Below are 13,248 nucleotides of genomic sequence, written 5' to 3' on the forward strand. Positions count from 1 at the left end.
TTGCCGATAATGAGATTGAACTAGGTACAGAGATACTGGCAATCGAATCTCGGACAAAGGGAATTCTATATAGGATTAGCCGAATCCTCGACATCGTGGTTCAACCGATAAAGATCTTTGTTTAATACGTGGGAATAAATATGTGCATCCAGGTTTCACTATAGATTATTGATAGGGGAGGAGTCTCGATCATGTCTAGATGTTCTTAAACCCGTAGGGCCACACACTTAACGTTGGGTAATGCTAGGTAGTATTGGGATATTATGGTGAATTCCAAAAGAAGTTTGGAGTCCTGGATGGGATCGACGACATCATGAGGAGCTCCGAAATGGTCTGTAGGTAAAGATTTATATATGGAAAGTCTTATTCAGGGTTCCGGAGAAGTTCGGGAATTTTTGGTAGAGTATCGGGAAGGTTCCAGAAGGTTCTGGGGGTTCCGCCGTGGGGCCCAACGACCAGGGAAGGGCCCACATAGACCAAGGGGTGGGGCTACAGTCCACATGGGCTAGCCGCACCAGCCCCAAGGCCCATTTTGTTTAAATCTAGAGATAAGGTCTTATCTCTAAATATAAAGGGTTGGATCTAGAGATAAGATGTTATCTCCAACTTTAACGGGATTTCTCCCTTGTGGCCGGCCCTAGGAGGGTTTGGACGCCCTCCCCTGCCCCCTATAAAGAGAGAGAGGCGCATGGGGGCAGCCACCCTTCCACCCTTGGCCATCGTCTCAACCATCTCCCTCCATCTCCTTGTTCGGTTGCGCTTGGCGAAACCCTACCAGAGTTCCGTTGCCGCCACCGCCACCACCCCAACGTGTTGGTTCCAATTCCATCTACCTATTCACCCTCCCTTGCTGGATCAAGAAGGCGGGGACGTCATCGAGCTACACATGTGTTAATCTCGGAGGTACCGTTCGTTCGGTACCCGGGTCGGATTGGATAGCGAAGGAGTAAGACTACGCCAACCATGATCTCTAGATCGTTAACGCTTCCGGTCTACAAGGGTATGTAGACACACTTCCCTCTTGTTGCTAGCATCTACACAAATTAGATCTATGGTGTTTCGTATGATTTTTCTGTTTTCCATGCAATGTTACCCATCAGTCGCGGCATGCAACCGGCCACATCCGGTAGCTCATCATCCCGGGTTAAAATCCCATTAACCCTAACATCCAATGCACTTCACATTTTAGAGGTGAGATGGATTTACATGGTTCTTGCCCTGATACACGACCGACGTAATCTTCACCACAACTCACCGTCCTCCTCCATCTTCGCCTCGCCATCGACCATCCTCGGTATGCCGGTGCCACCCATCTACAAACACAACGGTGAGAGATGGGTGAGAGAGAGATGAGAGAAGGGTCCAAGTGGCTGTACGAGAGGGGGGAGAGATAGACAGAGAGAAAGAGTGATCGTGTGAGCTAACCTCGTGTCAATGGATCATCGTTGTTCTACACCTAAGCCGCCATACTCAATGCACGAGACCGCCGCCACCCTGCTCTCGAATTGGGAAACAAGTGTTAGGGATTTGGAGGCCCTGATTTTGAGATCAAGTGGTTATGAGCCACGGTAGGGGATTTTTGTGAGAAAATAAATCCAAGGGTTCTTTCGAAACATATCATGCCACATGCCCCCTCCTTCGTCGTCTGGTCGCTGACAGTGGGACCCGTGCCACGCTGCCTAGCCTAGTCAGAGTCAAATTCGTATCCAAATGAGAAAAGCATTGTATGTCCACACAAGAGCCAAAATTTTCCACCACTTCGATGTATACCGTAATTTGTAGCACCAAAGTGGCCGTTTGTGCCAAATTCTGGCATCACCAATGTAATTGACTGTTAAAAAAACTTGTTAAACATCTAGTGCTTTCATTAGGATTTAAATGTATGGTTGAATTATATTGATCGATAATCCAAAGCAAGGCTGCATGGCAAAATTTGGTTTAGTTTTTTTTTTCTTTTTGAAAAAGTACAGCGTCGCGTTTCTATCCGCTGTATGTGGACATGTTATCCACGGACTTTGATGCGTTCGATTGATGCACCGCGTTGGAGGAGTTGGCAGAAGTAATAACCGTTTTAATCTATTTTTCTGTTTTGATGAGAAGCCAACAAACCGTGTTAACAAAAGCGTGTTATTTTTTTCAAAAAAACAAAACAAAACCGTGTTATATGTGGATCCATTATTAAAGTCCAAAAGCAAACGGCACTATACGGCACTGCCCCATTTCTTCTCCTTTTCCTTTTCTCCGTACCAACTTTTCTTTATTTTTCTTCCCGAGATTTCAATTCTTGCCCGTGTGTATTAGTCGCTCTCACGATTGGGGGCGACGCTAATCGCGGTGCCACCACTTCCAATCCACTCTCGCGGTCGCCGTGCCGAGCTGTTCCTGCTCTGTCTTCAACCACTCCAAGATTTGTTCTTTAGACGCCTGCAGCTTCGGTGCGCAGGGACGGAGGAGAGCTCGGGACTTGGTTCAGAGCTTAGGATCTTTGTCGGTACGCGTCTCCGCCATGTTCTAGGTTCGATGTGCTTGCTGACGTCTCTGTTCGTGGATTGGGTCGCTCTTCCATCTTATGGAAGATTAGGTATAGGTATCATTCCGTGTTTTGGGTTCGTTTTAGGTAGGAGATCGAGAATTTGATCTGACTGGAAAGCTTGTCCCATCTTTGGATCTGACAGTGGCGCAACAGCTTGATGCAAGCTATGGTAGCTCATTCCCAGGAGCTCTCTACTTCTGCACTTGTATTTATCAATCTTTTCAACTTTCGTGTCGTGCATATGTTCTTGGATTCAGTAGATTTCTGGTGCTGGTGTTTTACAGATTGGTGGAAACGATCCTGTGTGCTGTAGTTTTCTTCTTTTTCCCTGGGTGCCGCGTTGGCGACGTTGCTTTCTGTCGGCCCTTTCTTTTGTCTTACCCAATTTGCGTGTATCCTTATCTCCTCTGATTGTTGCTTCCGGTGTCACCAAAGCGACCGGCCATCTATCTTGTCCTGCAATTCTTGCATTCCTTGCACCGGATTGGGAGTAGAAAGAGGTCAACCTGTGTCAAAGGCAACTGCTTCTTCTTCTCTTATTTTCCCCTTCTGCTGTTCTTGTTTGAGTTCTGCTTCTAGATCCAGTTTCGGCTCTCTTTTCTTTTTGTTCCAGTCTCTTGAATGAATTATTACTTTGTGGATTCAACGATGAGACGTGGATGAGTTCGTGTATGATCCAGTATTCCAGTATAATAATTGTTTTCCTTGATTTTTTTTTGAGAGGGCTTTTCTTGGGTTGCTTACAGATTCAGGTTTCGATTGGTTTCGTCTGCTCGGCTGACTGGGTTGTAAATTTGGAACTGGAAGGAAGAATTTGAGCACAGATGGGCCAGTGTTGCAGCAGAGCTACGTCCCCGGATTCTGTCCAAGGAGGAGCCAATGGCTATGGCTATTCTCACCAGCCCAAACAAGCACAAACACCTCCTAGTTACAACAATGCTCAGCCACCACCACAAGCTGAGGTGTGGTACACACCGCCAGCGATGAACCCTCCTGTAGTCCCACCTGTGGTTGCCCCCTCAAAGCCCATGCCGGACACGATTCTCGGCAAGCAGTACGAGGATGTGCGCTCTGTCTACTCGCTTGGCAAGGAACTTGGTAGGGGGCAGTTCGGGGTGACGTACCTTTGCACTGAGATTAGCACTGGCAGGCAGTATGCTTGCAAGTCCATATCCAAGCGCAAGCTCGTGAGTAAGGCCGATAAGGAGGATATCCGCAGGGAGATCCAGATCATGCAGCACCTATCTGGGCAGCCAAACATAGTGGAGTTCTGTGGAGCATACGAGGACAAGGGCAGCGTGCATGTTGTAATGGAGCTCTGTGCAGGCGGGGAGCTGTTTGATCGGATTATTGCCAAGGGGCACTACTCAGAGCGCGCAGCTGCTACAATCTGCAGAGGAGTTGTGAATGTTGTGAATGTTTGCCATTTCATGGGAGTGATGCACCGCGATCTGAAGCCGGAAAACTTCTTGCTCGCGACCAAGGATGAGAATGCAGTGCTCAAGGCCACTGATTTCGGGCTTTCGGTCTTCATTGAAGAAGGTAACACAAATGATATATAAGCTGCATATGCTTGCCAACTGCATTTTGTTGTTGGACACCTCTCATAGCAACTGGATATATCTATCTATCAAGTCCATAGGGCATAGGCTGCTCGTAACTATTGTATTGCTGTTGGACTACCTAATAGGGTTGGAGTTCCCTAGATGGTCTAGTTTTGGATTTGACGAGTTTCAATGCTGTTCATTCCGAGTCGTGGAGAAATCGAGCAGTCAAGCCATTTTGGTGATGCTATGGGCAGTTTTTTTTGTGTTGACATAAACATACCATGTCAATATGCTTTCAGTAAATAAAGTAGAGAAGGAAAGTTTTCTATACCGATGGTCCAATCTTGGGTTCACAGTGAACCATCTATTTTTTAACCATGCTAAGTTTGGGTTAGCATTGAAAATTAACATCTGATTCCATGTTAGTTACTATGAGCGCATAGGGAAGGCGTCGGCAGCTGCTTAATGGTTGCTCCTCGGTCTTTTGGGTTGTCCTCATGGTTTAGCCTATCACCGTGGTTTTGGTGGAGTCGATTGTCTACATCCAAGGTGTTCTCATTGGGATTCCTTCGTGATGTAGATGTGTGAGGGCTTGGGACAGTTGCATGTTGGGAATGCCTATGGGGTTGGCGGTGTGGTCATGGGGTCCCAGAATTTGGGAGAAGTCCGCATGTGGTCTATTTGTCTTGGTTTTCGTCCGGTTCTCCATTAATTATCTGGGCAACTCTCTTCTTCTTAATTAATTGATGAGGCAAATCTTTTGCCTCCGTTTTGAAAAAAAAAACTATCAGCACATGATAGAACTAATCATGTAAAGGGAGTTTTCTAGAGGCATTGCGACTTTGATATTGAGGTAGTCATGCTTCAATGGAGGCAACCACCGTCCTGTAGAATTGTAGCTCATGGAATTATGCAGAAAGTCTTTGTGTTGCAAAGATTAAGACTGAATGGCTATTCATTTGTGCTGTTTGAACTCTAGTTATTGTATACAAAATGGACTTTTGTTCATGTGTACTAACTACTAAGCGTCTTCCAAATATATCAGGAAAAATGTATAGGGACATCGTTGGAAGTGCTTATTATGTTGCTCCTGAAGTCCTTAGGAGAAACTATGGTAAAGAGATAGATGTTTGGAGTGCAGGTGTTATTCTGTACATTCTTCTCAGCGGTGTTCCTCCATTCTGGGCTGGTAAGTTTGCCTCTAAAGTCCTGATGTACTTCCACCTTCTGAATTCAGGTATACAATTATTGCAGCAGCATGTTGTTATTCATCTTCTGTTTTACTTTGCAGAAACTGAGAAGGGAATATTTGATGCTATTCTTCAAGGGGAGATTGACTTTGAAAGTCAGCCATGGCCATCAATTTCTGAGAGCGCTAAAGACCTTGTGAGGAAGATGTTGGCGCAGGATCCAAAGAAAAGAATTAGTTCAGCCCAAGTTCTTCGTAAGCTTCTTGACAGTACATTATTAACCTTCAAATCTTAGTTCTTTTCGCCAAAATCTGATATTTTTTGTGTATGCTGGATCAGAACATCCATGGCTCAGGGAAGGAGAAGCATCAGATAAACCTATTGACAGTGCTGTTCTTTCTAGGATGAAGCAATTCAGAGCAATGAATAAACTGAAAAAGATGGCTCTAAAGGTTATTATTATCTTCATGCTCATAACTGAATGCCTTTTTCTCTGGTGCTTATAAGCAAGTGTGTATGCAGGTTATAGCTTCAAATCTTAACGAGGAAGAGATCAAGGGCCTGAAGCAAATGTTTATGAACATGGACACAGACAACAGTGGGACAATCACATATGAGGAACTCAAAGCAGGACTAGCCAAACTTGGATCGAAGCTCTCAGAAGCTGAAGTAAAGCAGTTGATGGATGCGGTACACAACTCTTCTGAACTACTCCCTCCGTCCCATAATATATGACGTTTTTGCAGTTCAAAAACGTCTTACATTATGGGACAGAGTAGTATTACAGTATTTTTTTCCAACCATGATATTTTTGACATTGTATACCTACCTCTTGATCCATTCCAGGCTGATGTGGATGGCAATGGATCAATTGACTACGTTGAGTTCATAACAGCAACCATGCATAGACACAAGCTCGAAAGAGACGAGCATTTGTTCAAGGCGTTCCAGTACTTTGACAAAGACAACAGTGGGTGAGTATTCTAATCTGAACTGTCAATTCCTACAACTGATAGTGTTGTTTTTTTCATCAAACCTTACCAGTGAGACATGATATTCACAGGTTCACACTTCATTAATGTTAGTGTGGACCAAACGATAGTTGTATAATGCACCTGCACAAAAGAGATGAACCACATGGCTTGATTTGACAAAGGATTACCTTGCTTTAATGCAGCTTCATTACAAGAGATGAACTGGAGACTGCTTTGATTGAGCATGAAATGGGCGACGCGGATACCATAAAGGACATCATATCAGAAGTCGACACAGATAATGTAAGTCTGCGTATTGGCAGTATTTTCTGACTACAACCTGTTTGTTCCTTCCATTTTCTTGATGGCGCTCTTGTGGCAATTTACAGGATGGGAGGATTAACTACGAGGAATTCTGCGCTATGATGAGAGGAGGGATGCAGCAGCCAATAAGGCTCAAGTAGTCTTTCCTTGTAGAAATGGTGTACCATTAGCAACTGTTCTTGGTTCCTTTTTTTTCGCTGCTGCACGGATGAGAAGTTCTCTTTGGCGTTGTTGAGATGATTGTGTATATCTTGTGGCCTTTTGCTCGTGCATGTTGTTCCTCAAGTGTTTTGGACCTACTTTCTTCTGTAAGTTGGTTTTTGCAAGTACATCTAATAAAAGAGTATTTTTGCACGTCAAATGTGCATATTTAAATCCCAGTGTTGCCAGGCAAATGGCATTAGGAACATAATTTGCAGGAAAGAAGCCTAATTTCCAAGAAATTTCTGTCACATTCTGTAAATGATTTTCTTTTAGAAAAGACGGCAAAAGGTATCTTATACTAGTATTTGATAATTATCAAGGAAAATGATAGTTGGGAGGACAAGAAGACACAACAGCAACAACAAAGACAAAAACAAGGCCTTTCAATCCCAAACATGTTGGTCTAGGCTAGAATTGAAACCGATAAGATAAGATACTGAACCTAAGTCATGGATTTGGTACGTGGATAGCTAATTTACACACACCTCTGTCCATGATTAGTTCTTTGGTAATATTTTTGTCCTACGGATCTCTTTTAACGGACTTCTTCCATGCTAAAGATTGGTCTACCCTGACCCTTTTTTACATTATCAGTGCTTCTTTCATGTCAAAGTTTGGTCTACCCTGCTCCTCTTTGATATTATGAGCACGTTTCATTCATCCACTATGCACGAGAGCTTTTGGAGGTCTGAGTTGTATATGCTCAAAACATCTTAGATGATGTTGGACAACCTTCACTTTGATCGGTGCCACCCCAACTCTCTAATGTATATTATCATTTGACCTAATCCTTTCATGTTAGCCACATATCGTCTTAACATGTACATCTCTGCTACACCTAACTGTTGGTATGTCGCCTCTTGGTTGGCCAACATTCCGCGACATACAACAACACAGGTCGGACTGTTGTCCTATAGAACACGCCTCTTTTAGCTTTTGTGACACTTGTCACGCAGGACGCAAGCTAGTGCCACTTCACTCATCCAGCTTTGATTCGATGGATCACATCTTCATCGATGTCAGCATCCTTCTCCAGGATTGACCCCAAATATTGAAAGATGTCCTTCTAAGGTACCACCTGCCCATCCAGGCTAACCTCCTCATTGTGCCTAGTAGTACTAAAACCACATCTCATGTACTTAGTTTTAGTTCTACCAAGTCTAAAACTTTTTGATTACGAAGTCCGCCTCCACATCTCTAACTTTCTATTAACCCCCGTTCGGCCATCATCGACTAGCACCACATCATCCGTAAAGAGCATGCACCATGGAATATCTTCTTGTCTATCCCTTATGACCTCATTCATCACCAAGTAAGAAAAGATAAGGACTCAAAGCTGACCTATGGTGTAGTCTTATTTTAATTGGAAAATTTTCGGTGTCGCCATCACTTATTTGAACACTTCCACAACTTTATCATACATATCCTTGACGAGGGACAATCTACTTTGTTGGGACTTTGTGTTTCTCCAAGGCCCACCACATATATTTCGTGCTATTTTATCATTGGCTTTCTTCAAGTCAATAAACACCATATGCAAGTCTTTCTTTTGCTCCTTGTGTCTCTCCATTAGTTGTCATACCAAGAAAATAGCTTCCATGGTCGTCCTCCCAGGCATGAAACTTCTTATTGAGCGGCCCTCAATGACTCTATCACATAGCTTCATTGTATCGCTTACCAGCTTAATTCCATGGTAATTAGTACAACTTTGAACACCCCCCTTTTTCTTGAAGATTGATACTAATATACTCCGCCTCCATTCTTCGGGCATCTTGTTTGACTGAAAGATGAGGTTGAAAAGCTTAGTTATCCATACTATCACTATGTCTCCAATGTCTCTCCACACCTCAATGGGGATATCATCATGGCCCATCGCCTTGCCTCCTTTCATCCTTTTTAATGCCTCCCTGACCTTAGACTACTAAATATGTCGCACAAAGTGTCGGTTGGTATCATCAAAGGAGTCTTCTAGCTCAATCGTATAGCTCTCATTCTCTCTATTAAACAGTTTGTGGAAGTACTCTCGCCATCTATGCTTGATCTCCTTGTCCTTCACCAGAAGTTGATCTGCTCCATCCTTGATGCATTTGACTTTGTTGACATCCCTCGTCTTCCTCTCCTGGATCTTGACCACCTTATATATGTCCCTTTCGACTTCCTTCGTGTTTAAACGTTGGTAGAGGTCCTCATACGCCCAACCCCTTACTTAACTCACAACTCACTTTGCGGCCTTCTTTGCCACCTTGTACTTATCTATGTTGGTTGCACTCCTATCGAGATGAAGGCATTTGAAACAATTGTTCTTCTTAATAGCCTTCTAGACATCATCATTCCACCCCAAGTATCTTTAGCTTTGCTTCCCATGGTCACCCTAAACCCCTCTGGAGCCACCTTCTGAATGAAAGTCGTCATCTCTATCAATATATTGTTTGCATCGCTGCCCTCCTCCCAAGATCCCTCCTTAATAACCTTCTCCTTGAAAGCCTGAGTTGTCCCCCCTCCCTTGAGATTCCACCACTTCGTTCTAACAAGTTTGGCACGCTTATCCCACTGGACACGAATCCGATAGCGGAAGTCAGGCACCACAAGATTATGTTGAGGGACAACACTCTCTCCATGTATCACCTTACAATATAGTCAAGCATGCATGTCTTCCCTTCTAGAGAGAACAAAATCAACCTGCTAGAGTGTTGACCACTGTTAAGTCACTAGGTCGGATTCTACCTAAAATCATGTCATAGGCTAAAGCGAAGCTTAAGACGTCATCTCCTTATTGATTCCTATGACCATATCCAAATCCCCAATGCACCCCTTCAAAACCAGTGTTAGATGTACACACGTGGTCATTGAGATCCCTCCTATGAAGAGCTTCTCACCAATAGGTACACTCCTAACCAAGTCCTCCAGTCTTTCCCTAAACCCCTTTTGGTGCTCTCATTGTGGCCTACTTTTGGGGCATACACGCTGATAACATTGGGAACTAAGTCCACCAATGACCAACTTGACTAGGATAATTTGGTACCCTTGCCTCTTGACATCTATGACCCCATACTTGAGGTTCTTTTTTATCAAGATGCCTACTCTATTACTGTTTGTAGTTGCCCCCATATACCACAACTTAAAGTCAATATCCTCCACCTCCTTTGCCTTTTGTCCGCTCCATTTGGTCTCTTGGATGCATACGATATCAACATGCCTCCTCACCACTGTATCAACTAACTCATGTACTTACCCGTCAGGGATCCTATATTCCAGCTATCTAAGCAGATTCTACTTGGACCGACTAGCTTCCTCACTCTTCGCACTCATCGAGTCAAATGCCAAGACCCTTGCTCATTTTTTCACTACACACGGGTGTCAATGTAGCTCATCACTAAGGATGCAATGAGTTGATTGTTGCTCACTTATCACTGTATCCAGATTAAGATACGAGGTTCCACCAAGGGGGTGACTGCCCGACCCTTTCCAATTTAACACCACACTTGGGTTATGATATGGCGCGTTCAACAATGTTCTATGAGGTTTCATATCCATAAGAGTGTGATACGTCTTCAATGTATCTATAATTTATGAAGTTTTCATGCTATATTTACATCATTTATCTATGTTTTTGGCACAATATTTATTTGTACTAACCTATTAATCCTGTGCCAATGGCCAGTTACTATTTTCTATTGTTTTAGGGGTTTTTAGGTGAAAAATTCATGGAGACGGAATGAACTAATTTATTTTTGTGGATTTTTCTAGAACATATCTGATTTTTGGCAGAAGAATCAACACAAGGCGGTGCCTGAGGGCCCCACGAGAATAGGTGGCGCGGCCACCCTCAAGTCGCACCATGTGTCCTTGTGGAGAGACTATAGGTCGGTTGGAGCTCTTCTTTGACCACAAGAAAGCTAATATTAGGGGTAGATCATGTACAAATTTCACCCTATCAGAGTTACGGATCTTCGGCTATTTAAGAAACGGTGCTCGGCCTCAGAAGAGATAAAAGAGATATCCAATCTAGGGGAGAGCTCCCTCTCTCCCGAGAGGGCCAAGGAAGAAGGAGGGGGCACCTTCCCTCTCTTCTCCGGTGGCGTCGGGGCGCCGCCGGGGACATCTTCATGGCGACCATCACCAACAACTTCTCCCCCATTCTCATGGTGATGCATGACTAGTTTTTGATGGATTCGATCTTGATGTATCATGAGCTTTATTAATATAGTTGGATCTTATGAACTCCATCTCCCTCTATCCTTTTTGTGGTCAATTGAGTCTTGCTCTTTGAAGTTTATTTATGTTGGATTGAATACTTTGGATTTGATATTACATGATGCATGTCTAGTAATTAACTTGTAGATACCTGAGGTGACATTGGGGGTACTCGAAGCATAAAAGTTGAACGATAAGTATCATATGTGTTGTTGACTTGTCGTAGTACGATTTCTGGGACTACCCGTGGCACTTTGTGGGTGGCTCAGTGATGTGAACTAGGGACCCAATCTTTCGATGAGAGGGAGATAACTACGATTTTTATGGGACTTGACCCTCACGATCCGGCTACCAACCATACAGGGAGAACCGTACACGACTGATATCCACGGCAATCGTTGAACCAACGCCACGGTGTTATCGACCGAGCCAACGACGCGATCGACCTATCAACGAAGGATTTTTCCTGCAAGCAAATCGAAAAACATGCAAAAAATAATAGCCAAGCAATCTCAAAATTGCGGATATGCTAGATGAATAAATCTCACAAGTTGAGGTTCCGATAGAATGTCTTGACGGTCGCACTAGTCGCTATGAGCGAAGACAAATAAAAGTAGCAATGGCTAAACTTCTCTAAACAAAACCCGAGTCTAAACCCTAATTTTAGCTAACTATTTATTAAGAGCGGCGGCGGCCTTGCGCTGGTTGACGGACGCTAGTCGTCCAGAGGGCAGATACTCCACGGCTCACAAAGACGTGACGTGCTTCGGTTGTTGACAATACGTGGCCCAACTGTGTACGGGGGCACTAATTGATTTTGTATTGCTGCCTCCTTGCACCGTATGACGGGCTCCTAGATACATCCATTTCTACGACGAGTAATTTGGAACGGAGGGAGTACACATGTGTGATTGAAGCTAGCAAAGGCAGCCTCCTCCTTCCCGATGCCTTGTACATAGGGCCTTAGTTGATTGTACGTGTACCAACATGCATATGAAGGGACGTGTGCACTTGTATGCATCATGTAATCTTCAACACTATCTCTCATCTTCATATTTATTTCGCATAATTCTACAAAGGAAATAAAATTGTGTAGTATATTTACCCCTGATAATATAATTTAACATTATAGAATTATCAATAAAAATTACCTGAAAAATTTCTCATGTAATATACCCACATCATCCTCCCTTTCTTGAAAACAAAGCCGTCCTCGGCTTTCATTTATCTGGAACACATTATAAAGCAACGCAAAAATAGAAGCAACATATATAGGCATTTCGCGTTAGCTCATGAGGGTGTGAAATTTTTATAATAGCACCATTATGAATATCATGATAAATTTTATGCCTCACAAAGTCTATATATGAATTATGGGAGTGCAAATGAACTATCTGAACACACAGAACGTCCAGATCAGAAGTTGGAACACTCAGCGGATAAATTTCAGTATTGATAGCAAGCATACTATGCGTATTATGATCAGTTGATTTAGCCTTTTCATTATGTATTATTTCATCGGGGGTCATAGAAAGCAAGTTAATGGTTTTTCTTTCAAACACAAGAGCATACGAATTTGCTCTACCATGATGAGTAACACTATTATCATATTGCCAAGGTCGACCTAACAATAACGAACAAGCTTGCATAGGTACGACATCACAGTCAACGTAATCATGATATTGACCAAGTGTAAATTGTACTCTCACATGACGTGTTACCTTCAACTTACCACAGTTGTTGAACCATTGGATGTAATATGGACGGGGGTGTCTTGTAGTTGTGAGGCAAAACTTCTCTGCCATCTCTGTACTCGCCAAATTACTGCAACTTCCACCATCAATGATCACACGAACTGAATGTCCTTTGACAACAAACTTAGTTTGAAAAAGATTATGGCGTTGATGCAACTCAGCATGCCCGACCTGTCCACTAAGTACTCGCATGGTTATAAGGCTTGGTGAGGGAGTCTTGGATTAGGGGGTGTTCGGACAGCCGGACTATAACCTTTGGCCGGACTGTTGGACTATGAAGATACAAGATTGAAGATTTCGTCTCGTGTCTGGATGAGACTTTCCTTGGCGTGGAAGGCAAGCTTGAAAATACGGATATGTAGATCTCCTCCCATTGTAACCGACTCTTTGTAACCCTAGCCCCCTCCGGTGTCTATATAAACCGGAGGGTTTAGTCCGTAGGACAAGAACAATCATACCATAGGCTAGCTTCTAGGGTTTAGCCTCTCTGATCTCGTGGTAGATCTACTCTTGTACTATCCATATCAT

The 13,248-nt window shown here is 43.5% G+C and overlaps 1 protein-coding gene across 3 annotated transcripts; it reads left to right on the plus strand.

The window, feature by feature from the left end:
* The first annotated feature begins 2,184 nt into the window (after positions 1-2,184).
* LOC123188436 (calcium-dependent protein kinase 19) lies at positions 2,185-6,943 on the plus strand. Of its 3 annotated transcripts, none has more exons than XM_044600555.1 (9): positions 2,185-2,491; positions 3,280-4,075; positions 5,126-5,269; positions 5,372-5,524; positions 5,610-5,722; positions 5,793-5,960; positions 6,117-6,244; positions 6,448-6,547; positions 6,634-6,943. In XM_044600555.1, the coding sequence occupies exons 2-9, from the start codon at positions 3,358-3,360 to the stop codon at positions 6,706-6,708; spliced, it is 1,599 nt and encodes a 532-aa protein (XP_044456490.1). In that variant the 5' UTR covers positions 2,185-2,491; positions 3,280-3,357; the 3' UTR covers positions 6,709-6,943. The 3 variants fall into 3 exon arrangements, with proteins under 3 accessions (XP_044456490.1, XP_044456491.1, XP_044456493.1); XM_044600556.1 differs by having other exon boundaries at positions 2,220-2,515; XM_044600558.1 differs by lacking the exon at positions 2,185-2,491 and adding an exon at positions 2,784-3,050.
* The last annotated feature ends 6,305 nt before the right edge of the window (positions 6,944-13,248 follow it).

This window comes from Triticum aestivum, chromosome 2A, assembly GCF_018294505.1.
Source record: "Triticum aestivum cultivar Chinese Spring chromosome 2A, IWGSC CS RefSeq v2.1, whole genome shotgun sequence".
Classification (NCBI taxonomy): domain Eukaryota; kingdom Viridiplantae; phylum Streptophyta; class Magnoliopsida; order Poales; family Poaceae; genus Triticum; species Triticum aestivum.